At 38.1% G+C, this 25336-nt stretch overlaps 2 protein-coding genes across 12 annotated transcripts in view; one reads left to right on the forward strand and one right to left on the reverse strand.

Annotated features, from left to right (window-relative positions):
- CCDC66 (coiled-coil domain containing 66) lies at positions 4423 to 24513 on the forward strand. 5 transcript variants are annotated; one of them, XM_021409072.1, is made up of 20 exons: positions 4423 to 4576; positions 4842 to 4906; positions 6080 to 6102; positions 7150 to 7567; positions 8618 to 8753; positions 8906 to 9009; positions 9952 to 10076; positions 11250 to 11381; positions 13844 to 14097; positions 14450 to 14534; positions 15187 to 15348; positions 16707 to 16854; positions 17280 to 17396; positions 19056 to 19528; positions 20023 to 20060; positions 20238 to 20518; positions 20714 to 20841; positions 21766 to 21917; positions 21997 to 22083; positions 24154 to 24513. In XM_021409072.1, exons 1-18 carry the CDS (start codon positions 4566 to 4568, stop codon positions 21787 to 21789), a joined length of 2724 nt encoding a protein of 907 aa, XP_021264747.1. In that variant the 5' UTR covers positions 4423 to 4565; the 3' UTR covers positions 21790 to 21917; positions 21997 to 22083; positions 24154 to 24513. The 5 variants fall into 5 exon arrangements, with proteins under 5 accessions (XP_021264747.1, XP_021264743.1, XP_021264745.1 ...); XM_021409068.1 differs by lacking the exon at positions 21766 to 21917; XM_021409070.1 differs by lacking the exons at positions 21766 to 21917; positions 24154 to 24513 and adding an exon at positions 22463 to 23940.
- FAM208A (family with sequence similarity 208 member A) overlaps positions 23781 to 25336 on the reverse strand; it is a 29831-nt gene continuing 28275 nt past the window's right edge. For 6 of the 7 annotated variants that reach the window (XM_021409063.1, XM_021409061.1, XM_021409062.1 and 3 more), the window contains one exon: positions 23781 to 24860. In XM_021409063.1, coding sequence (XP_021264738.1) covers positions 24310 to 24860 — 551 coding nt within the window. In that variant the 3' untranslated portion in view covers positions 23781 to 24309. Of the gene's footprint in view, positions 25137 to 25336 lie in introns of all 7 variants that reach the window. The other variant, XM_021409064.1, reaches the window with a different exon arrangement.

Raw genomic sequence — 25336 nt, forward strand, 5'->3', positions numbered from 1 at the left:
CAGACAGCTGATGGGAAATATATCTGTGAGAAACAGGACTCATCTCTTTTTTGTGTCTTGACAATCACTGTGCATTACAGTAGAATACTCTGAGGTTTTGTTTCTTTGTTAGTATGAATTTAGAAAGAAAACTTGGTGAAATTGGCAGCCCACTCAGGTACTTAACTCCAGTCATAATCTATTATTTTTTTAATATTTTTTTGCCTTCTTACGCAACATTTTCCATTTCTATGCTTTGTAACCAACACTTTGATAAGCAGAGCAGTACACATGGGTCTTTTTTACTAACATAAACATTGAAATAAAGTTTGCAGTGGACTTGAGATTTTTTCAGTTGACTGCCATATGAAGAAACAGGACTGTGATAAGAATCTTGCATAGCTATCTACAATTTCAAAGTACATGTCCTTTACTGACAATAAATATGGAACAAGAACAGTTAGCATTATGAAGATTCACTTCAAAAAATGTTGTATTTTTTTTTCCCCTAAGGAGGCTGTTGGAATATTCAGTGAAGTATGCAATCTCTGAATAATTCCTACAGTGACGCATGGAAAGTTTAATGTTCATAGTTGTTCATGATACCGAAAACAGCATATGTTCATCATACCCGAAAACAGCAAATACTTGACAAATACTTCAGGTAAATGCTATAAAGACCAAAAAGGTAACTGAAGAGTCTGTCTCAATAGGAAAGTAAGATTCACTGTTGTTCAGAGACAGTGCAGCTCCACTGGAGCAACAGCCTTTTTTGCCACAACCCAATCAAATTGATGGAACTGAAGGTTATAAAAGGCAAAGATTACTGTAGACTGAAGCTTTTATAAATTCGATTGCTTTGCTCTTGATTTTGTCTTCCCATTTCAGTGTTTTTCAGTAACAGGTGTAGAATAAAAACATAGCTTCCTTACATTCATAATATGCTTCTTGATGGTCTACACAATGTGTATAAATTTCTTCCCTATAGTATTCATTCCAAGGTAAGTTATAAAAAGGCAATGCCTACAAAGACAATTTCAAATGTAACTGTCATTTAAATACATAAATGTGAACAGAAGAAACGTGTAACACCCCAAATAAAGAAGCATGGTATGAAAGACAAGAAAGGCACGGTGCAGGTTTCAGGAGCTACATTCCTCTGCTGCATACATTTTTTAGAAATATTCCAGTTGTTAAAACTTCTCCGCTTTTTGTACACGCTAAGCTGATTACATTAGGTATCAACACTTAATTTATGGATGTGATGTAGATTCCTGTTCAGAATACTGTTTTATAATCAGAACATGCAGTCCTGCTATCAATTGCTGCACCAGAAAGTAACTGATTTTCTTGAAAGAAAGATTTTCTTTGATTTCAGCAACCAGTTTATTTAGCATGCAGTTCATACGTTCACTTCATTAATTGTCAAGTGTGCTAGCTAAAGATTAACACCATCTCATGCTGGTATTTGATTGCAGGAAGTTGATAGTTACTCTTTATCTTTTTTGGTTTTGCAGGAATCAGTTAAGAAAAGAAGTCTAAAAATTAGCAGTTGTGTTCCCTAAACTTCATTGGAAGCAAGGCCAAAACTGCTGGTACTATCCACTTAAATTCTAATGACCTGAAAACTAAATATGAATTTGAACCTGTCCAGTAGCAAATAAGACATCATGCTCTGAGGGCTGCTGTTCTTCAGCAGCGATCTTAGTTTTAATGCTGGTCTGTACAGAACATGACAGCGATTTCCTGTTTGCTCACACATGCACACAGCTTTTCTGTAAGTCATAGTACAGAATAGAATAGAATTCAAGTTGCTAAATGTCATTACAAATATTTAAAATTTCTTAAGAACATTTCTAATTTACTTTACTGAATCAGCTGCCTATCCCAGAGAAACTACGTATAAGTATTAAGAAAAAGGAATATGATCTCTGTTGGTCACTGTAGGGTAAAAGCACATGCCTTCTATGAATGTACAGCCCACATTCTGAAAAGGTTTGAGAATCCCTTTTCCCCAAAGTAAAAAAAAAAACCAACCCACAGGTTAGTGGATTCAATCCACACTTGTAGTATATTTAACTATTTTTAAAGTACTCTCCCATGCAATAACTATGCCAAATACATACATGGCTGCATTGTATATGCAAGCTCCAGTGAAATGTATTCTTGGGGCACCATCTCAACTTTATTTGTACTGTAATTGCATCTACTGGTCCTAATCCCAGGCCAACAACTCATTTTTCTAGCTTCCAAAACCTACCACTAATGATGTTGAGTTTAATCATTGTGCCAACCCATTTATCCACCTGGAAAATGAGAACAATTCCTAGAGGAGTTTTCCTGAGTATGTAAGTGACTGAAAAATCTATGAGACTTGTTCTCTTAAGTCATTAAGACCAGATATTAATGGTATTTATGTGTCAAGATCAAGACAGACACCTGATGGGATTTCCACAACACCTAGCTCCCGCTGAAACCTCATCCTCTTACCTTGCTTATATGGGCTATTAGAAAGTTCGATTAGCATGTGATTGAAGTGCTTTGTATAGTGTTTTGTGATCCTTCAGAAAGACACACGTAGCCCAAAAGCATTTTTATTCAAACTTCCTGAATTAGTCGAGAAGTTGGCAATGCTGGTGATTAATTTATCAGGAAATGAAAGAGTCTGGTAACTCTTATCCCACAAGCATCCCAACAGTCCTTGAATTATAGAAACTATATAATCTCCCGTATTCTCCTTTCTAAAAATATATGCACCATAAATAATGTTTAGGGAGAATCAGTAATACGAAACATAATGTTTAAATTTCTTCAAATATTTCACATCAATTCCTATCATGCCCATAATGATCAATTCTAATAGTCACGTGAAATTCTGCAGATAAGAATCAATTAAAAAAAAAAGCAAAAGTAGATCATGCTATGTTTTACTTTTTTTCCATTTGAGTATTACAGAACAGTGTATGTGCTCAAGTTCTACGTATTAAGGAAAAAAGGGAGAACCCAGTTTTTGTCTCATGGTGCACATACACACATCCATGAATGAAACGTGTACCCAAGGCCAAAATGTAAGCATAAGGGATGGCAGGGATATGATTTTGGTAACTCAAGAGGACATTAGGTAAATTTCTTTGCCCTAAGACATGATCACATACATGCTATTTTTCTTTTTAAGCTAGTAAATGGATGGCTAGGTTTCTTCATTTAGGCTAACTAAGCCTTATTCTTTTCAGGCTTAAGCTTCTGCTGTCCTTAGACATACATTTTGGGAATATATACATATATATATATATTCAGGCAAGAAAATGGTTTGAAAGAGTTTGATTTCCCCTTGTGTATCAGCAAGAGTAAAAATAATCTCAACGAATAAAAGTAATGCAGATGAACCCATGTATGAAGGCAAGAGTTCTGAAAACCAGGAATAATTTAGCATGCCATCAGAATAACTGGGAAGTTGGGATGAACACGGGCAGGGTTAGAAGGTGACTTTGCTCCAGCTTCTCTATTTCCTCACTTTTTTTTTTTATTTACAAAAGTAAATACATGAATTTTGTCCAAACTGTAGTTTTACCAAAGTTTAGCACGTTATTAACTCTTGACTTTGTATGTTTACTGTAAAACTGATATGACCTAAACAAAAGTTGATCACATGTACTGTTTTCTGCAGCTACCAGAACTGAAGTTATGTAGTAGTACTCACATTACTGCATTATGGCCTTTCCATAACCTACTGCATTGTGTGAATTCTTCATAACAGGTCACGTATATTCCTTCTCAATCAGCGTTAAATACAGAATTCAGAGGAGATGTTTATTACTTCCAAAGCATTCCCCTCCTCCATAACACTACCAACAAGGGGATTTTAAGAGCTGGTTTTAGTGTAGATAGGTACCTACACAATTTAAGAACTAGTTGTAGTTACAGCGTCAAATAGCAGCATTTGAAAACTATGTACAGAGGTGTGAACTGCATGCTTTTAGGAAGAATTTGTTTTCACGCTTGGCTAGGAAATCACTAATATTTTATTTATAAAATATTTTAAAACAGGTTGGAACTCATTGTTTCAGGAACAAAATATGAAAGTTGTTTTGAGCCCTTGGTAAGATGATTTTCTGTACGGCAGTTAAACTTTTGCAGGTATGTTTGAAACTACATTGCCACCTGCTGTCTCAAACAGAAATCAGGAGGCAATTCTTTCGCCCCCCAAGAAGAAAAATTAAAAGATTTTCACTGAAAGGTTAGGAATATGAAGGTTGGCTCTATTGTCAGGAAGAAAGAAAGGACTAGTAATGAAATACAGTAGTAAGTTGCTGTGTGAAACACTACAGAAATTGCTGTTCTTAGACAGTACGCAAGGAGACAGAAGGCGCTTGCTCTCCCCCACACCCCAGCCGCGCCCCGCCGCAGACTCCATCCCCCACAAGGCGCCGCTCCGCCCGGCCCCGCAGTGTGCGCGCAGCCCGTTGGCGAAGCGGGGCCCGGCGGGAGCCTATCGCCTCCCGGCTCCTTGTGCGGGGCCGGCAACGGCCGTACACACGGCGCGAGTCCGGCGGCCCCTCAGGCTCCGCCGGCGGCCCGGTCGGGCCATGAACCTGGGGTAAGGAGGGAGCGGCCCGGCGGCCGGGAAGGCCGCTCTGTGCGGGGCGGGACCCGCCCCCGCGTGAGCTCGGTGCCTCGCGGCCCGGTGGTGCCGGGGGGCGTGGAGCCCCGGGTGGGGAGCGGCGGGAAGGGCCCGGGGCGGCGGCGGCAGGGAGCACGTGCCACGTTGCCATGAATACGATTGCGTTTGTTGTTAATGTAAAGGTCTCACCGCTACCGCTGCTCTTAACGATTCCGGTTTCTTTCTTTGTCCCATTTTGCAGAGATGGACTGAAGCTTGAAACTGAAGTGCTGGATGGGAAGCCGAGGCTGATTTTAGCCGCTTCTGGTATTTTTTGATTGTTTACCTGAAGTAATCCTGAAAGCTCTGACTGATGTAACTTGAGATTTTCTGCAATTTAGTAGCCCCTTACTAGCAGGGAAAAAAGAAGCCCAGTAACTCCCTGCTTGATTTACCCAGAGTTGTGTGATTTCACACTTAGGTATTTACAGTAGCTTTCGTAGTTGGCACCCGAGGTTTATCATTTTCAATAAGCAGTTTATTTAGCTCAGATCTCATTACTACCACACTAGAAAAGACCGTCTCAGATATGTTCATAATTAAGCTTTAATAAACTCTAGATTTTTATTTATGAGACGTGTTTATATACAAGCACAAAACCACTTTCCCTAATTGTTCTACAAAGGCCGGTGGCACCCTGGCTTGTATCACCAGTAGCGCAGCCAGCAGGAGCAGGGAGGTGATTGTGCCCCTGCACCCACCCTGGTGAGGCTGCAGTAGGTGATCTTAGTGATCTTCCCAAGCTTAATGCTATAGATTCTACAGAACAGTCAAGATAGAGGAATTCTCCATTTAATGCCCTCTAAATTACACTTTCTACATTTAAGAGAGCTGACCAGTGAGGTATTATGGAATACTTTGAGTCAGAAAGAAATAATAGACCCCTGGAGACAAAGCCTCACAACACCTCTGGAACAGCAGTGCTCTGAATGTGCACTTCAAATGCAGCTAGCATCATTTGTTGGGATGTTCACTGGGCCGATTCATAGCGTTCTAAGAGACATCATTGCCTTTGACTCTGAGCAAGGACTTAACGCCTGCCTTTACACAACTTAGTGACAACTTAGCATGCTCCCAAACTTTAATACGTTCATCTTAATGGGAAAATATTATTAATAAGGTGTTTTGCATGCAGTCAGAATAGTTAGCATTTCTGGTGTCTAATATGTAATGTAAAGAAAGTGCAGTACTTTTCTATACAACTGGAAATAGATGCTGGAATATATATAGGTAGGTTCTTTTTATTTGTTCTCCACCATACTTTTGAATTTTTTATCCTGGAATTAAAGTAAAATTATAGAGGGCAGATTTACAGGAAGGTACTTCCCCCCATCCTTACAAGATGTCTGATGATTGTAATAGCTCATGAGTTTCTTAAGATTTATTTTTCAGAAAGAAAATTAAATACTGTTCTCATGCTTGTGTTTGCTTCCCAAAAAGATAAATCAAAGCCTGCAATGAAGGTAAGTGAAGAAACTGCATTATACCATTCAATTTGTTAACAGATATTTTTGAGAACACGTTTGAAGTGTCTCAGTATTTGTAATCAGTCATGTTTGTGGAAAAAAAAATTGGTATTTCTCAGGTTCATAATAGCTATAAAAAGAGAATCCTCAGTTGGAAGGGACCCATAAAGATCATCGAGTCTAACTCCTGGCTCCACACAGGACTACCCAATAATCAAACCCTCTAAGAGCATTGTCCAAATGCTTCTTGGACTCCTGCAGGCTTGGGGCTGTGACCACTGCCCTGGGGAGCTGTGTCCAGTGCCCAACCATTCTCTAGTGAAGGACCTCCTCCTGATATCCAATCTGAACTTGAAAAAGTTGACCAAAAAATTCAACAGAAGTTTGAATTCAAAATTCTGTGACAACTTTTACCATCACAAAATGGTTTCGTTTAGTTCCCCTAGAAGTTACAACAGCACAGGAAATCTAAATCTGAACTTCTAGAGATCTGAAAGGGACACTGGTAAAATTCATCTGAAATGTGTTTTACTGCCTGTGTGGTCATATGGGCTGTCCCTGTCTGAGTAAACTGGAATGCGGTGAGCTGGAGAGAAGAAGGAGGTAAATGTCTCAGTACCTATGAGATGGTGACAAGTGTACATCAAAGACCCTGGAAAGAGTAACATGGAATGGAAAAAACGGAGACTGAAATAATACTGGTTGTATGATGAAACATGCTTGAAGCCAAGCTTCAGAAATACCAAAGAAAATAAGAATGTGAATGAATTCTTTTAAATGTTGCTCTGTATAAAATTGTTTTCATGTCACTTCTAAATATTCAGATTTAGGTGTTGTATTCTACCTTAAGGTATTTCTAGTACTCATGAAGATTCTTCATTGTTTTTTTTTATGGAGTTACTTTCTATTGATGGAACAAAGAAGAGAAGGGACACTTCTTTTTACCTGTTGCTTAGGTCTTGTTTTTGTTTGTTACTCCTGAGAATTTCTTTCCTTAACGTGATATATGCTGAAATTTTATATATATTTATTTTTTTTAAACAGATGGGAAATAAAGCCAGAGTGCCTAAACAGTCACTGAGAATAAGGCATACTGGGCATATTCTGAGGTCAACACAAAATGCTTCTATCAATCAGGAAAACTTAACAAAACCAAGGAGCGGATCAAGCTTATCAATGTCAAAAGGTGAAAAAATGCACGTAACTAAACCTCCCTCACGCGAAGCCACAACTAAAGATCACTCTTTGATTTTCCAAAGAGATACCACAAACAGGAAGCCCGATTCTGAGAATCTTTACATTAAAGAAAGTAAACATGAACCTCAAAATGCACGTGTATCAGCTGAAGACCTAAGAAGTTTGGTGTGTTTAACACAAGAACAGCTTCAACAGATTTTTATGATCGTAAAAGGAGGAACAAGGCACATCTCTGAAACCCACAATGAAAAGCAAGAGGAAATGGGTAAGATACAGTGCAGTGCAGTTTTCATACAGTAAACTGATGTTAGTTTCCTGGAAACAAAGCAGAATGTCAGGCTTAACTTTGAGCTGAGTTCAGAATTTAAGTTTATTTGCGGACAGCAGTTACTACTCTTTAATGGTCTGAAGACAAATACTGCTTGGTATTACAGATGTGAAAGTGACTGTAACTGTTAGGAGCCAAACAGTTGTTAGATTTAACCGCAAGAACTAGAAATTGCTTCATAATATTCTAGTACTTTGTGGAGTAAAAAAAGCAAGCAACTCTTGTCAACATTTCATACTGAAACTGGGGAAAAAATAGATAGTAGAAGGGCACTGTTACCGTTAATATCGGAATTTTGATTAGAAAACCAAAATCTGAGCAACCTGGTCGAGCTGTAGCTGTCCCTGTTCATTGCAGGGGAGTAGGACTGGATGACCTTCAGAAAGCTCCTTCCAACTCAAATGATTCCATGACTCTATGGAAATAGCCACCACCACCGCAAAAAGCCCTCAGAAGGGCAGGCTTTTCTGGTTGATCGAAGAGTTCACGCATTGCTGTGTATCTCAAGAGCAGTCTTGAGATTTTCTTCTGACCCCAAGATGTACATACATCTTTCTGCTTAACTGAGTACTACTACTGAGTAGTGTTTGTTCTGCAGTTCTTACACTGACAAGCATGACAACTGTGTATTTTCCTGTATTATTATTCTTATTTTTGGATCCCAGAAGAGGTCAACCCTCTGTCACCACAAACATGACACATTGAAATTGAGTGCAAATGTCTGAGCTGTTTGCCAAGTGCAAGTGTTTACTGGAAGTCAGTCATTCTCAGAATACCCTTTGAAGTTTTAACTTGCATGCCTTAGCCATACAAGCAGGGCTGAAAACAGTTTTGTTAATTAGTGGTGAGTTTGCAAGTTTCTTCAGTTCCTTAAGTAGTAAGCATTGAAAAATGTTTAGTGGGCATGGGTGTTTTATTTGTGTGTGTATATACATGTATTAATGTGTATATATTTACATATAGGTGCATATGTATCTCCTACTACAGGTGCTAGTGAGGCATCAGAGAAAAACATTGTAGCATTGCTCCAAAAACCTTGTGAAGTTTCCTCTGTTCCAGATGAGCCTAACTCTAATTCAACCAGGAAACAAGAATCATATCCACAACCAAGAGAGAAAGTTATGTACGTAAATCTGTGTTGTTGTCCACAAAAATTTTCTCCAGTTATGTACTGTAGTTCTTAATCACAGTAAGAATTTACATCAATACTAATCAAAAAGTTATGCTTAAAATCAACAGTTTTTCAAGTAGTTCTTTTCACTCCCTTATCTATAGAAAGGAGTCCTGGAAACCTGCTGACATGTTTAGTACCTTGGGTGAAAGAGAAGGGGAGAAAGCCTTACTAGAATCAAAAAAGACCCAATGGAAGAAGGAATTAGGTACTTACCATACAATTTATATTTTTATGAGTTTATTACACTAAAGATGCCAAGAAACTCTGCATTACTTATGCTTCTGTAAGTTTGCTTGTATCAGTGCAATTGTGCAGATGTGGAAGTTGTCTGCTGTAAGTCTCCAGAACAGATCAACATTCTGGAATTTCAAAAAAATCTACATAAAGAAAATCTATAACTTCTTGCATAAAATACTCCTGAACAAAAGAAATATTTTCCCAAATAGGGCTGGTTGGTTTTTTTTAATGCTTCATATTATACAAGGTGTTTGTTACTGATTTGGTCACATCTTTCCGCTCCTTGATAGCCATTATCATCAACAAATTAGTTTGTTTCTTTTAAGAGAAGAGTGTCACTTGGTCTACAGGGATGACTGATAAAAATGGCAATTTGAAGCAGTTTGCAGCCCTGTCCCATCACCAAACACAGGGAATCACTGTTGACAGTTAAAACTGTTGAACACAGTACTAAAGACTCTGCGACCAATTAAGCTTTTTATGATTGATATACAGGAGTGTTTTGTTTACAGCTTGCATGCAGATGATTTCAGGGTTTGATTTTTGCACTGTCCATCAGTGTGCTAATATTATTCTAATATCATTAGTCCTAACAAAGTGGAGAGAACTGATGTACTGCGTTTCTCCTTGATTGTTGTTAAGCCATCAGGGTTTTGTATTCTTCTCAGAGATTCCCCTGGTACCTCTACATCTCGGGACAGAGGCTCAGTGGCCATCCTCTTAAGAGCAAAGTCACGTTTGAACTGCTAGGTCACGCACTGCTGACTTAATCTTGTAGTCCATTTTATAATCAGAATTATAGGGAGGGCCTGCCTTTCTTATTTATGTTAATACACGCATCTACATGTCTGTTGTATCAGGAATTCTTACTAAAGTTTTGTGTGTTTCCCCCCCACCTCCTTTCCTGAAGATGAACAGGTAGCATTGAAGAAGAAACTGAAAGAAACTTTGGAAGGAGATGGGGTTAATGTGGGGGCAAAATCTGGCAATGATAAAAACCATACAGAGAAAATAGAAACAGCTGGCTCAGATAAGGTAAGGCTGTCTATAAACTCTGAGGAGCACACAGTTTTGCCAGCACTGTTGCAGAACTCTTGAGCTCTTAATTCATGTAAGATTTTCTTTTCTGTACAGATCCAGTGTTAACTGGAAGCAGAATCAAATTTCAGTGGTTAGTTTAAGCTCTTTGATGGCATGATGTGATGCAGCTCCCTGTATCAAACTTAACTCTTGCTCCAATTTGTAGTTTTATAAGTTATGTGAAGTATCACAGCCAACCTCTTCCTTTCCTTCCATGTTGATTACTAAGAGGTATGAATCTTTTCCAGTTCTGATTTGAGGAATAATCTCAAGTGATTAAATAATAATATACATAATTATTTACATTGTTCATTAGCTTTCTCATATACCTAATTGCTAACATAATATTAAACATAGCATTTTGACTTTAACTTGCCTTTCAAGTAGTCAGCTGTAAATCTGAAAATAGTGCATTAGATAAACATTACTCTGAGGAGACTGCTGTCCATCAGGTCATTTTTAATCCACTGTCAGTTATTGCAGTAAAAATAAATGGCAGTACTTGGTGTTAACTGAAGTTTTATTTAGCTTGTAGGCATATGTTAAAGAAATAGATAAGTGGGAACATATGAAAAACAGAACGACAGGAAAAAAGTTTTGATGCAAGATGCAAGAAAGCTTAAGAAATTGGGTTTGAAAAGACACTGATAGAATGTTTTGGGTTTTTTTGTCAGATAGCTTTGAAAGCTCTCAGTGCCACTGGAGCATCAGTTTGTTAAATTATATGGATACCCATTAATAAGCAAGAGAAGAGTGAAGATGCTATCTAGAATTTACTTGAGTCAGATTACTGATCTAGTGATCATGGGGCTGAGTCTACCTGAAACACAGACTGAAAGAAGAAGGAAGGGATTTTTGTTCACGATTGTCATGTTGTTTGGAACAAGAGGTTGATGGTTCAAGTTAGAATAAGATTCAATGACTGGCTTCTTTAACATCTTTCTAACAATTGAAGCATTTTTATGGAACAGTCAGACTCTTAGTACACTTAGAAGCTTACATTCATTGCTTGTGCAAGAGAACAGTCTATTTCTGCCTAGCAACTGAAGGCACAGTTTCCTGACTTGTCTTTATTACGTGGCTACACAACATACTGAATTTTAGCTACAAGTATTTATCTTATTACAGGAAGCTGTGCCACAGGAGAGACCTTTTAGTGCGTTGAAGCATGAGCAACAGAAGAAGTGGCTCGAAGAGCTGGACAAGCAGAAGGAAGAAGCTAAGCTACGAAAAATAGAAGAAAAACTGAATTTAGCAAAGGTATTTGTGGTTTAGAGGTACTTCTTGGAATAAGAAAAGCTTGCTGTTTCAATTTTTGTTCTATGAAATAAATGTTGAAGTCTTAGACTTAAGAACTAGTGACAAAGATGTAATGAAACGCGGTACGTCCAGTTTTTCATCATAAGCTCACAGAACAGTCTAACTGAACACTGGGGCAGGAGCTGTTAGAGTATTCTCCTGGCAGAGGACAGTGTGCTTAGCTTTGTGCATTAAAGTACTTGCTGTGGAGATGAAAATAGTGGTATTTCTGTAACCCCCTGCCCCATTCATGGTTTGAAAGTACCAGGGGTTGGAAGGTCTTACAGAGTCACTGGTCAAACACCTTGTAAAAAATAGATTTCCTGTAGGCTACTGAAGGAGGTGAGAAGAAAGAGTTAGAGACAACCAGCACGCATCGCAGTGGTGTTCAGATCCTGTTTCTGGAAGTACTATTTTGGTGCATGCTTCTGAAGCTTTTTAAACAATTGTACTCCCAGAAGGATTGAAGAAAATAGGCCTACCTTTTGTAACTTCAGTTTTTCTGGGCTGTTGAACATAGATCTCTTATACTGGATCTCAAAGGAAACTTGTCCATATGGTTTGTTTGGAGTTCAGTTAAGTGAAGAGACTTTTAATACTGTCACTGTTAGCTGATGTGGGCGATAGATCTCAGACCCCTGCAGGTTCTTACTACGGAAAAGTGACATACTTCCTTTACTCTGTTACTATTTCTACCTTATTACTGATTTTAAGGTCAGTGAAGTGTTCTACATTCTTATACAGACCAGCATGCTCTTCCAAAGTCTCTTCATCAGTCTTTTGAAATGAAGAAGCACAGCAAGATTGTACTGTTGCTAGACTCCTGATTTCCAAGTTACTGTACGCAGGTTTAAGCCAGGGTTGTACCTGTTACCACGCATGAGATGCGTTCACTGTGCTCTATATTATTAGTGAACAAGAATCTCCATTACCACAACTCACCTCCTATGAATGTTTGTGATCTGTGGCCTTCTCTATCAACACACTATAGTGTCTACTCAGCTGAAGCATTTAATACAGCAGTCACACAATTGCTGTACAGAAAATCATCATTTCAATCCTATAGCTCACAGCAGTGGAAGAGAACTCTTCTACCCATCCTCCAAAAAAAAAAAAAGAGAAACAAAAAACACCCACCTTGTAGCTGAGGTCAGTTACACAGTTACATACTCACAGCATGAGTCTTCTCAGTTCCTGAGCTGCTGAAGGAATTGAGTTTCCTTTGCAAATTCAACTTTGTAACTGTGAAGGTAACACAGCTGTAAAAGGTTCCTGCTTTAGGTGCCATGCTTTTTAATTTGGTGGGTGTGGCATGGGGAGATGGCTGCAGTTACCAGCTTGGCAGTAATCACTTCCAGCCTCTTTTGAAATAAAACCACACGTATTTAATCTTTTTTTATCTTTCTGTCTGCATCTCATGTGACAATCTCAACCTTTTTGTACCACAGACTTACATAACGCAGATATTTTAACTTCTCTGATATGTTTCCACATCAACGTGTTTAAAGGGAAGGCAAAATTTACTTAGGGAATGGAAGAAATTTATTTGGATTCCTATTACGTTATTGCTTCTTTTAAAATAGGCATAAAACTTTTCTTAAAGAGGGGATTCTTTTTGATTTAAGGAAAGTTCTCCTGGAAAGCTTTAAATAGAGTATGTTAATTTGCATTCTACCAGAAAGAAATCTTGAGGTAGCCATCCTGCAGTCCTTTCAGACAAACAGTTATATTATTGCTCAGAAGAAAAAATGTTCTCAGTACCTGTAGCAAAAACAAAGGTCCCTTATGTAAAATGTGCAGCTGCCAAAACGGAGCCATAAAGATAAGGCCATGCAATATGGAAGGGAGACTTAAGAAGCCAATAAGTCACCTGTACAGAAGTTTCTGGTACTTCTTTAGGATAGGATTCTTGTGTTAATGATGGCTGGTGTGGGTGAAGGAGATTCTGGAAGAATGCTTGTTTTATAGTAGGCCTGTCTAGCTGAACATAAGAAGGTATAATGTCATAGCTCTGCCCAAAGCTCAGTAATTCTGCTGCTGTCCAGATTTGAAGTGGTGGGGGTAAATGTGGACCAGTGTAAAACTCGTTCATGTTATTAACTTATTCCTTGACTTTTTCTTTTTTGCACTTCCTATTATCTGGTCTGTTTGTTTGTTTTTGCTGAAAATAGAAGTATGTTATTGCTGACCCAGCATACTGATCAGCAGAATAATTTCTGCTCTGATTGGAATTTTAAGCAACAGAAATACTTTAGTTTTCTATCTAAGGAATGAACTGTTCTGTGTGTTGTAACTCCATAACAAAGATTTTCAACTGTTCCTGTTGTACAAAATGTGTGTTGTCTAACTCTTTTTGTTAACCGTGCTTTGTAGAAACTGTAATTGAGCGCATTTCCGTTTTTTGTTGCTTCATATTTATTTAGGCTGAAGAGCATGACAGATGGGCAATGCATTTTGATTCTTTAAAGAACCACCTTAATACTAATGCACAACACCCCTTAAATGGAATGTACAAAAAGCAGCCTGAAAGTCTTTGCCTGTCACCTGACCCTAAGGAGCTGACTGCTTTTGTTCACCCTTTTTCACCTGCAGCTTTAGGCAACTTCATACCCTCAAAAGTGGGAAATGCAGAAAAAGGTGCTAAAAGCAGTGCTTCGGATCACAGTCAGAAAACCAGGTGAGCAAGCTTCGTAAGGACGATCATCTTCCCGGCCGGTTCACTTCTGATAGCTCAAACAGATATTTGAATAAGGTCCCTTAAATCTGATCTTCAGATCTTATTCCTTTGGCTTCCGCTTTTTTCAGAATTGCGTGTTGTTTCACTTTTGAAATATGCATAAGCTTCCACTGTTCATTAATGAAATTTACTGCGAGTAACCTTATTTTTTTCCTTAATACAACAAATTGTATAAATGTAATAATACGGTGCGGTTTTGTGTTACTTGTAATCTGAGAATTCTAATTAAAGAAGGCATTAGGATTTACTTTTTAATGATAAGAACGCCACGTACGTGTTTCTTTCTTTGTAGTTTCCTTCGTTCAATGACAGCTCTCCTGGATCCTGCGCAGATTGAAGAGAGGGACAGACGGCGGCAGAAGCAGCTGGAACATCAGGCAGGTTTCTGTTTTAAGGGCTGGCACTATTTTAACGAGAAGAATGGAGAAAGGGTGGTGGTGTCACGTGAATAAAACGTGATAATTTAATAACAGCGGACTCTTAGACTTCAGATTACATCTGCACGTCTTTAAAAGTATTTCACCCAGCCTCTGTGGTTTTTCTTAATATTTGTTGGTTGTGTTTCTGTGACTGAATTCCTGCCTCAAAAAAGACACAGCACAGCCTTTAGAACTCCAGTAAGGTTCGTGGGCGTTTTTTTCAGTCTCTACTACCATCAGGAGGGCTCATACTTACATACGCCTGTGCTGTGAACTTTAAATTGAAAACATGAAAAGAGACTTCCATTTATCCCTGAGCATTTTGTCTTCAAACTGCTTTGCTGGGCTGATGGTTCTAAAAAAAAATGGGAAGGCAACTAGCCATGTTTTGAAGTTATAAGAAAAAAAGTGTTTGAAGTACTTTCCAGTTAATAGCGTGATCTGTTAGACAGCTGTTTTCCCTACTACTGTCACATCTATTCATAAATTGTCTTCCTTTTTTTATCCTTCCAAATCCAAGTATCAAGATGTACATGGAAGTATACAAGTAACTAGCTTCTAATTCCTTTAATTTCATACCTTTAACTCTACTTTCTTACAATACTACTAGAAAGCAATCATGGCTCAGGTAGAAGAAAAGCGGAAGAAGAAACAACTGGAAGAAGAGAAGAGAAAATTGGAGGAGCAAGAGGAAGAGCAGCGCCTAGCACGGGAAAAAGAACTGATGCAGAAACAGTTTGAAGAAGACATGCTTAAACAAAAACAAAAGGAGGTGGGTTTCTGTGTTCTGTTTAGTGCAGATGGAAATTTTTTACTGACTTGTCTGAAAGTAGTAAAGATAAATATTGCAGGTAGTGGGAAGACCTGTGAGGTAATGTGTTTTGGCGCAGTACTCTGGTATACTTTTTTAAGTACAGTGAAAACTAACAGCTTTTAACAACAGGATTTTGCCACATCTCTATTAAAATGCCCATAATTGCTCTAATGTATGGAAAAAACTCCTGCAGAGCTTCGAAATGATAGTCAGACTTGCAGCTCGTAGCTGCAATAATATTATTCCACTGAAGAAAATAGTTGTTTTCCTTCAAAATGATGCTGCCTTCTCATTTTGAAAATAATTTGAAATTTTGATATTTGATATCAAGATCTGTTTCCTCAATTAATATAGTACCATACAAGTCTAAGGCAAGTTTCTTTTTTTGGACAGGGCTTTCTGGGAAAGTGAATGAACTGGCAAAAACGCAGTTGTACTTTCAAATAAAGCAGAAACATGCATTTCAAATGCAAGTTTTAAATACAAAACATACGTACCTCAAAGTCCGTGATCCAGCTATTGCTGATGTAACCTACTTCAGTACCATTATCTTTATATAACTGGATGTGCTTCTACTCTGGATTGAATTTTCCAGAATGTATTTTGGAAAAGTCATTTAAAAATGAGAGCTTTCACCTCTGTAACTATCTTGAGCTCCTTTTAAATAAAAATTAAACCAAAAATAACTGTAAACTCTGTAATAGCTCAGCTCCATCCGAACTGTCATGCTACCAGTGGTTCTGTTCTTTCCCTCACAAATGCAGTGAAAAATGGGTATGAGGTGGTAATAGCAGTTTGGATGTGTTCCTTGGCCTAGACTCATTGAATCCACGTAGGCTAAAAATCCCAAACTTGTATTTGGGGAAGGGGGGTCTGTTTCTGTAAGGGAGCTTTCTACTGGCTCCTTTCTGTGGAACAACGAGGAAATTTTACTTCATTTTTTTAATTCAGGCATCTTTTATTTAATTAAACCACCTGATGATAGATGGCTGAAATCAGGTGGCATTTTAGGAAAAGATTAATTTATTAGAGAAGAGTTGAATATCCAAGTAAGTTTGAGGATCTAGATGCTGGCTCTTTCAGGACAGGATTGAAGACCTTCATTAGCACAGCAGAGCTTCTACCTTTGTCATTAAAAAGTTACAGGTTAGGTATCGCATCCAACTCAGCTAGCTTTTGGGTTTTTTTGTTTAAAATACTTTACTCAAAACAAGAATATATTTTGACATTATTTATGTAAATGTTTGGAATTATATGGAGATAAAATAATCATGCTCTCAAAATAAATTATCACATATCCTTTTTTTTTTTTTAAGGAACTTGTGATTCTGAAAACAAATCAGCTCTACGAGACAATGCAGAAAGCTCAAGAATTAGCACAGAGATTAAAACAAGAGCAGCGCATTCAAGATTTGGCTCAGAAGGGACACGACATTTCAAAACTTAAGAAGAATCTTGGTGGGGGCAAGTACCAACATCCTGCTGTTCAGTTTGCCTGTTCCTTTGGTGTCTGTGTGTAAACCGGTAGTGTTTTTTTTCTTTTCCTGTTTTTGTAATGGGTCCAAAATTGCTCCTTTGTTTCAGAAACCAAATTTAATTTCAGCTCATTTGAAGAGCCTTCCCAATAATAGCAGTGTTAACTAATACTGTGAATACCATATCTTAGTAATCTTCAAATGCTACGTTACATAAAGGAAGAAATACAAGGCTGTTCTCAGACCTATAAATGACTGGCTTGATTTCCAGTGAAACAGGCAGTATTTTAGGATCTGAATCATTGTTCTCAATCTCTTGCTTGAGTTCTAAACTGCAATAGTCTGATAACGCGATAGCGTAGTTCAAATAGAATATATGTTACTCATTAAAAAAAATGTCTTGATTCTTTTTAGGTGGCAGTGAATTTGAAAACTCTAATGCTGATGTTTCACATCAAAGTCGTGATTTTTCTGATGACGTTAACTTTGACCAGCAGACTTCTCCTCGGAAAGACACTGCTGTACAGACAGGTATGCAGCCCTTCAATGTAATTACCCTGATGTACTCAAACACAGACAGTAGAACAGCTAATTGTGTAACTAACTGTGCGACAGGGCCAAACTGCTGTCATTCAAAATGGAGTAAAACTGAAAATAAATACTTGGACAGACTCAGGCATGTGAGAATATAATAATATATCACTATATTCTTCTAAATCAATGATACATCTGTATTGTTACCTGCCCACTACAAAATCAGATCAGCCACTCTGAAGCACAGTGCTGGCTTCAAGTCATGGCCATAAGCCACGCAGGACTAAATTCATTGAGGAACTGAAGCATCTGTTATTGTAGTCTTCAGTGTGAGTATTCACAGGCTTTTATCACATGCAGTGGTATCGAGCTGAAATGGGTTCTTAATGAATCCATAAGGAAACACTGTCAGTAATCCTGGAATTAGAAAATTAGACCCATTAGAAAATGAAAGCAAAACTCAAACATTTAGAAAAGCTTTTTTTACAATTGTTGCTACTTACCCAGACAGAATCTTCTTCCCACTTGAAAAGTGAAAGTGTTTTTGTTTCTATTTGTTTAAGGAAGAGAATATTTTTTGTTTTGATATGGCTGGTAGAAATCTTACTGGAAATTCGGAGCATGTGTAAAATAATGAATGGTTTTGAATATGCCACTTAGTTAAAAAAAAAAAAAGATAAAAGGATTCTTAGTACATAAGTTGCTCCAAAAGTGGTGCCTCCTATTTATTTCCATGGAAACTACAACAGATACAAAAAGCATGGTAACACCCTCTGATAGAGCAAATTCTCAGCTACAAAACACTATTTTCCTACACGCTCACCACCATTAGTTAGGCAGCTCTCCAGCGATGAACAAGAGCCTGCATGCTGAGCTTGTAAACATCTGCACCAGTGGAGGCAGCCTGCTGTCACCACTGCTGAAATGGAGCAACTCGCTGCCTCACTGTGCTCACATCCACTGTTTGCTCTCCATAAATGCAAACGTTGATGAATGTCAGTGGGGGGCACTTTTTCTTCATGGAGGAATTCAATTCCACACCTGTGCTTCATATGCACTTCCATGTGAGACACCATTCTGTCAGGCTGCCCCTCTGCTGCCAGCTGTCACACGGCAACAAACGGTAACAGAATGCTGGTGGGAAGGGTCAACCTCTGCTGCCATCCCACCACCACCCGCCTCTGACACTGTGGGCCAACATAATAACATAGGAGGCATTGGTTTCTGAGCAACCTTTGTAATTTAGAACTTAAACAAAATACTTCCACCAGAAGACAAGGATTAGGAAAGTTAGCAATAGCACTGTGATTGTGACCAAATCATCCCTCAGCATGCTGAAAAAAAACCTCAGTAGTGGCTGTGTTTTGTTCTCTGAGTACCAATACAGAATCTGAATTCTGCAGATAACATCATTTCGTTTTACTTAAATTTTTCTTGTGCAGTGCAGTGACTTGATTTTGTTCTCAAGTCTCTTTTTTGTCCTTATTGAATTTGTTTTTGTTGGTCTTATCTATTTTCCACACCAAAAATAATAAAAAACATTATAAAACTACCAACCAATTTTGGAATGAAATCAGTACCGGTAGGCTGATGTGCAGACAAAACCCAAATGTTTGCAGAGTTTAGTCTTGCAGCTAATATACTTTTTTTTTTTAGATGACTATACTACTTCAGCATACACTGATACAGCTGAGGAAAGAACTTCATGTTGCGGATCACCAGATATTTCCATAGAATATAAAGAAACCTCTCACAGCAAAAAATACCAGAAAGAAAGGCAGTATATGGACAGAAACAGAACTTCAGGACAAGAGAATGGTGGCACCCACAGCGAGCTGTATGAACAACATGCAAGAAAAGAAAGACAAGTTAAACCTTCAGAAAAACCTGGCAAAAGACCTGACTGGAACATAAACAAGCCTGAGAAAAGATACGTTCCAGCATCAGAAAGATACCCCAAACCACTGCAAAAACAAAGGGAAGAAAATAAAGTAAGACGACAACTGGAGCTGCTTCAGCTGGTAGAAAGAAACACGCCTGGGAATCTCTGCCAAAAAAAGGGTTGTTGTTCAGACAGGTCTCCTTCACCTCATGAAGAACTGAAGAATAAGGGGCATAGAATCAGAAAGGTATGATGAGTATTTTTTTTCAAGATTTATTTCACTCAGTTCTGCTTAGATATAATTGAAGCTCTGAGAATTCTCCTATTACCTACCCTTTATGTGAAGAACACTATTACAGCAGTTTTGTTCAGCGTGGTTGGAAGAACATTAGATTGTTGTGGCTTAGCTCTCAGTATTAGTTCAGTCTTCCAAAGCATATATTTGCTTTAGCTTATTATCATTATAGACTTACTAAGAAAAAGTATATACAGTATTTCTGCTTGTGCCTAGAGCTGCCATAGACGCAGAGAAGAGGAATAAGTTCTTCTATAATTAGTTTAACTGAGTTCACAGATACTACAAGTCTCTTCAACGCAAGTCTTCAATAATACCCATCCCCCGGGCTCAGGTCATGCAGTGCTTTCAGAATGTCGGAACAAACTTGTTTTGTAAGATGAGTGTTTAATACAAGAGCATCGAGTTTTGTGCTTGTACTTTTGACTTCTTCGGTTTTCTCCTAGGAAGAACAGCTCCGTAAGAATCATTTGCATGAAGAAAGGTACGTCAATATTCTGCATTAGTGCATTAATAGTGAAATATGTATGTTTTTCTTTCCTGATTTTTAATCTTTTTGATGAATTTAATTGTCTGCTGGATGAAGCACGGAATTTTTTCTCTCCAGTGTTTATCAAATTTTTGTGGGTGCTTTTATACTAACTGGAATTGTTTCACACAGATCTGACTCACCACCTGTTCCAGCAGTTAAGAACAGACTACAAGTACAGCAAAAACAGATCCGCACCAGGAAACTGGAAGTATATAACAACAGTAGAAGAGAGAAAAACACCAAGGCAGATATACAGCAGAAGAGCTTCCCTCCTCCAGTTGCAGAAGCTGGAAGGCCTCCCTCTTCACAGTTCGTTCCGTACGTTCGAACAAATGAAGTGTATTATCTTGATCCAGATGCACCAGTGACTAGACCTTCAACACACGACCCACTGTATCGGCAGTTTAACGGTACTGAAATGTATTGTGATCTTATTAGTAGATATAGCTTTTGGTTTTAGGAATCTAAAAAGTATTTGACTTAGTGATCACAGTCTAACAGCAACCAAAACTGACTTCCACAAGTTGTGAAATTCTAGTACTTCAAAATTTGAACAAACTTACAAGAGTATTGTTAACGGAGTTGATATATGTATTTATTTTTAGATTCTTACCCAGTGCCTCGACAGATTTTTAGCTCTGATCACACTAGAGATCCTCTTCTAAATCCTGATGTAGTTAAAATCAGAGAGAGGCAACAAGCGATTCTCAAAGGACTGTCAGAACTACGGCAGGTAAGCAGAAAGGCATTGGATAAGCGTATACGTGCATACATACTAAGTTCAAAATGAATACTGCAAACTAGTACATAGTCATAAACATTAATCTTTAAGTCATTTTTTTCCATCATGTATGGTCTTTATTTCTTCATATTAATTTTGCTTTAGTAAACGCATTCCTTCCACCTTTGGACTCTCCAGTCTCTCCCCTAAGGAGTCTTTGGTCATTAGATTAGCTATGAAACAGCAGAGAACCTCAGAAAACCTGAAACCAAGGGAATGGCTTTTTATAGGTAGGGTTACTCATAGCAAGAATGTTTCAGCATCAAGGGGAAAAAGAAATGCAGAGTGAACTGTAACAGGCTTCTCAGCAAATTTAAACCAGTTCTACATGATCTGTCTCACCTTCTTCGCCACTAGGAATACCAGCTGTGGTACCTGCTGGCTTGTGTAAGGCCCAAATGGAGCTGTAACTTCAGCCTGTAATTCTTGTCTTTTAGAAGGGTCTTACAACTCAATCTTGTTACCATTAAAAACGTTTGTATACCAAACAGAAGCATTTTTAAATGCTTCCTTATTACCAAACTTCAGACAGATCTAAAGTGGATAGGGACCAAGGGACCAGATTAGTCTACACCTATAATCCTGCTAAATACCATAAAGAGATTATTTGAAGTTTATATAGATATCCTATGTTATGGATCATGAAGTTCCAACTGTTTTTACTACAGGTTTTCTCCATTTTCTAGTACCTATGAGAGCCATAGCTCAAACAGTTACGCTGCCTTCGAACATAATTAACATTACCACTGTAAGCCAGGACCTGTCAAGGATTTGGGTTTAGCTTCAGACAAGAACATGCCAGAATACCACAAGCGTAGTGAGAGTGCAGAGGGCAGTAAGCTAATATAATGAAAATGTTGTTTCTCTTCTGTGTAGGCGTCCCTGCAAACATTTGGATGAGCTTCCACTTCAGCAAGTCTTTTGCATGAGATAGGAAAACCCGAGTTCCCTCCCTTCTGAATGTGTTGTGTTGTCCTGCTTGAAGCTGTGTATTTAGAAAGCTTTGCACCTTAACAAATTGTTTTAAAGTAAGAAGCAGTGGCATGTTATTAGTTCAGAATGCTTGAAGGAGGCAGAGCATTCACATTCATATTCCATTCATTGCAGGGCCTCCTGCAGAAGCAGAAGGAGTTGGAGTCTGGTCTCATTTCTGTTAAAGCTCAAGAAGAGAACTTTATTTCACCGTTTTGAAAGGTACCTTAGACTGCACTGAATTATTTAAATGTAGAACCACAGCATTTTGCTGCTGTAATTGTAAACCATCTATATTATTTTTATTAAATAAATTATTGTGCCATTTTTGATAGGATTACAGGGTCACGTTACTTTTCAGAATGAAAATAAATTTAACTGCATTTTCAGAATGGTCCTTGCACTACCTGAAGACACACATCCATTTAGTATAGACAACAAAACACTGTATAAAAATTGTTACATGGATTTTTGTGGTACTGTGTGCATTTTTTTTTTTAAATAAATAAGAAGATTTATGATTCATTGTGAATGGTTTTAAGGGGGGGGGGGGTAGATTAGGGTTTTAAATACAGGAAACTGATTGTACTTAATTATTCAGACAGGTTTAGGCTTAGACAACTATCTATCAGTGTCAGATTTTACCACTGCAGAAAAGCTGACCATAACACCCCAACTAGAAGAGGATAGCAGCACTTAACATGATAATGGGCTGAGCCCAAGACAGCAGAATTCAGTTTAAGTAAGTCAACTTTTAAACAAGGTCTGAACAGCTCAGCATTCAATGCTTCCTGCCGGAATTAAACATTTATATTAGATTCACTTGCATTTGGGCTTGGAGATACAAGATAATTTGAGATAAAAGTAGTTTTCTTCTAGAGGTCTGCAGAAGATACCTAACCTGAATTCATTTTAGTTGAGATACATGATAAATACCACAAAACCTCCAAACTGAGATTCCTTCCAGCAGCAACTGTTCCAAGAAATAAATGGAATACGAAAGGTATCTTACCAGCAGCAGCTAAGGGAGCGAAGGCAGACTCTGTCCTCTCCCACTGTATGCCAAGTCGTGTAATAGGCGAGCCCACACTTGATGATGGACATGGTAGAACGGTGTTTCACAAAATCCATTCAGTTTGCTGATAAAGAGAGAAGAGTGCTTACCATGTTTGGGGGCAGTGGGTAACAGCTGTACCAGTCTTGTCATGGTGTGTCCTTAATTTAAAGAAGGGGATCAAACAAGCTTTCACACCCAGCAACCCAAGGGAAAAGTGAGTGGTGTTTTCTTTGTTTTTAAAAATATAATTTTTAACCAATTCCATAATATCCCAGCTAACTTTGCGTTTACAGTTATGCAGTTTCAAACACTTGTCTGTTTCTAAATCACCCGTCATACATGAAAGCACTAAAATCAAATTACAAAACAGCAAAGGAATACGACTGTAGACAACTTGAAAAAAAGAACAGTAAACATAAAAATCAGCACGTTAACATCTGGAACAACACGAATAGGAACAAGGGTAACACTGAGACACCCCAGCTATGCACCTACCAGTTACTGTTCTCTGGCAGCCTTAGTGAGATGATGCATAACCTGAGTAAAAAGAAGACCTGCCTCGGAAAAGTAAGGTTAACTCAGCACACATGAAATTTAACAGGCAGAACAATACCAGTTCTAAGTAAGAAAGCACCAGGAATGGCTGTGCTGACGTAGGGCAGGAGGGAGGTTGAGTTACCGTGGTCATTGAGACATCACTGCTGTAATTATAAGGGGAAGACAGAAGTTTTAAGATCATTCTGATGTGGCTCTAATAATTACACCAAGCAACGTGCTAGTTATGAAACAAAGTTTGGCTATGTTTCTTATGTATTTTGAAGACAGTATAAAAACCACAGACAAGGCAGTGTTAGCAAGTCCCTTGTGCATTAAGAGTTTATTTCATTTTTGTAATGGAACTGCACCATTGGTTAATCTAATTGAGGTATTTTGCCAAGATCCAGTCATTAAAATAACTACACTGCCTTATAGCTATGTAAAAACATTTGTACAAAACTGTCAAATAAATACATAAGTTTTGATATTTATGTAAAGAAAAGTGATTTGGATACTTACAGTCAAAAAACCTCGCCGTTTCACATATTTTAGGCAAACATTCAGTTTTACATTAAAACAGACTTCAAACTGAAACCTATGTACAGGTCAAATACAAATGTAGAAACTTAAAAGTGCCAACAACCAAGATAATTCAAGTACAATAAATGTTAAAAATATATATTTATTTCAATTTTCAGATGCTTCCAACAGGTACAGACCATCGTAGTTTAAATAAGACCAGAAAAACTTCAAGATAAAGGACAAGAAATGTTTTGTTCCAGAATAAAATAGAAATTGTTAATCCAACATTTTAGAAACAGCAAGTCCACAGCAACTTACAAAAAAAGACAAGTTTATTTTTGTTTTGAATATGGCCTGGAAGAATCACAGTTTTTATCCCAACCACCAGGCGATGACGATTTCTCTGTATCCATGCTCTGACTGTAAGCAGATAGAAAATAACTGCCCCCTTCTTGGTTTTGACTTGTAGAAGGTGGGTATGTTGTTCCCAGAAAAGTCTGATGAGTGAGTACATTAAAGTGACTGAACTGATGAGACATGTTTAATTGTCTGCTGTAAACTTGGAAGTTATTGAAAGGAGCTTGTTTGACTGAATTGTGTTTTTCTCCTTCAGCAGAGCGCGTTGTAGAAACTGGAGTAATTGGCTGTATCTCTTCCAAGTCAATTTTAGAAGTCTTTTCCATCATACTCTTTTGTGCTTCAGGAGGTAACTGTGACACACAGCTCTCTTTTGTATCTACTCCACGTGAGCTCTTGGCCTCAGTCTGCAAAGTTTCCAAATGAGTATATTTAGAGGCATCATTGCAGATTTCTATTTGTGATGCTTCATCCCCTGAATCCAGAGACATGTCCTCCTCATCCTTTCCATCATTTTCTACATGAACTGCATTAAAAAAAGAAAAAGAAAGTCCTATTCTATTGAAACACAAACTTTTGTTAGGAAAGCTATACACTACTCACAGAGTGTTATGCTTCAGGTCTGCAAGTCCAGTATCACTTAAGTCTTGGTCTTCTGCCACTCTTGTTCACTTACTCAACACACACACTTAACCCTCTGATTGAGTGTCCAGTTTTTCCGATGCTAAAAGCTTCTGAGCATTGTGTTCATGTTTAGTGTTGGGAAATCCCAACTCCAATGGGGTTTATGTCAAAACAGCATCTAAAGTTATACAGGAGATCAGTGTTTGATCAGACAATTAAAGGACTACAACTACTGATATCTCAGGTGTTTGTCTACAGTTTCTGAGCTATCGTTAAATTTATCCTTTTCCTGAAAACAGATAGTTACACCTTTTTCTGCTTTTCTGGATATCTTGTTAGCCTGTAATTCTGTATTTAAGATCTCCTTTGGTGCTCCAT

This window comes from Numida meleagris, chromosome 11, assembly GCF_002078875.1.
Source record: "Numida meleagris isolate 19003 breed g44 Domestic line chromosome 11, NumMel1.0, whole genome shotgun sequence".
In the NCBI taxonomy this organism is placed as follows: domain Eukaryota; kingdom Metazoa; phylum Chordata; class Aves; order Galliformes; family Numididae; genus Numida; species Numida meleagris.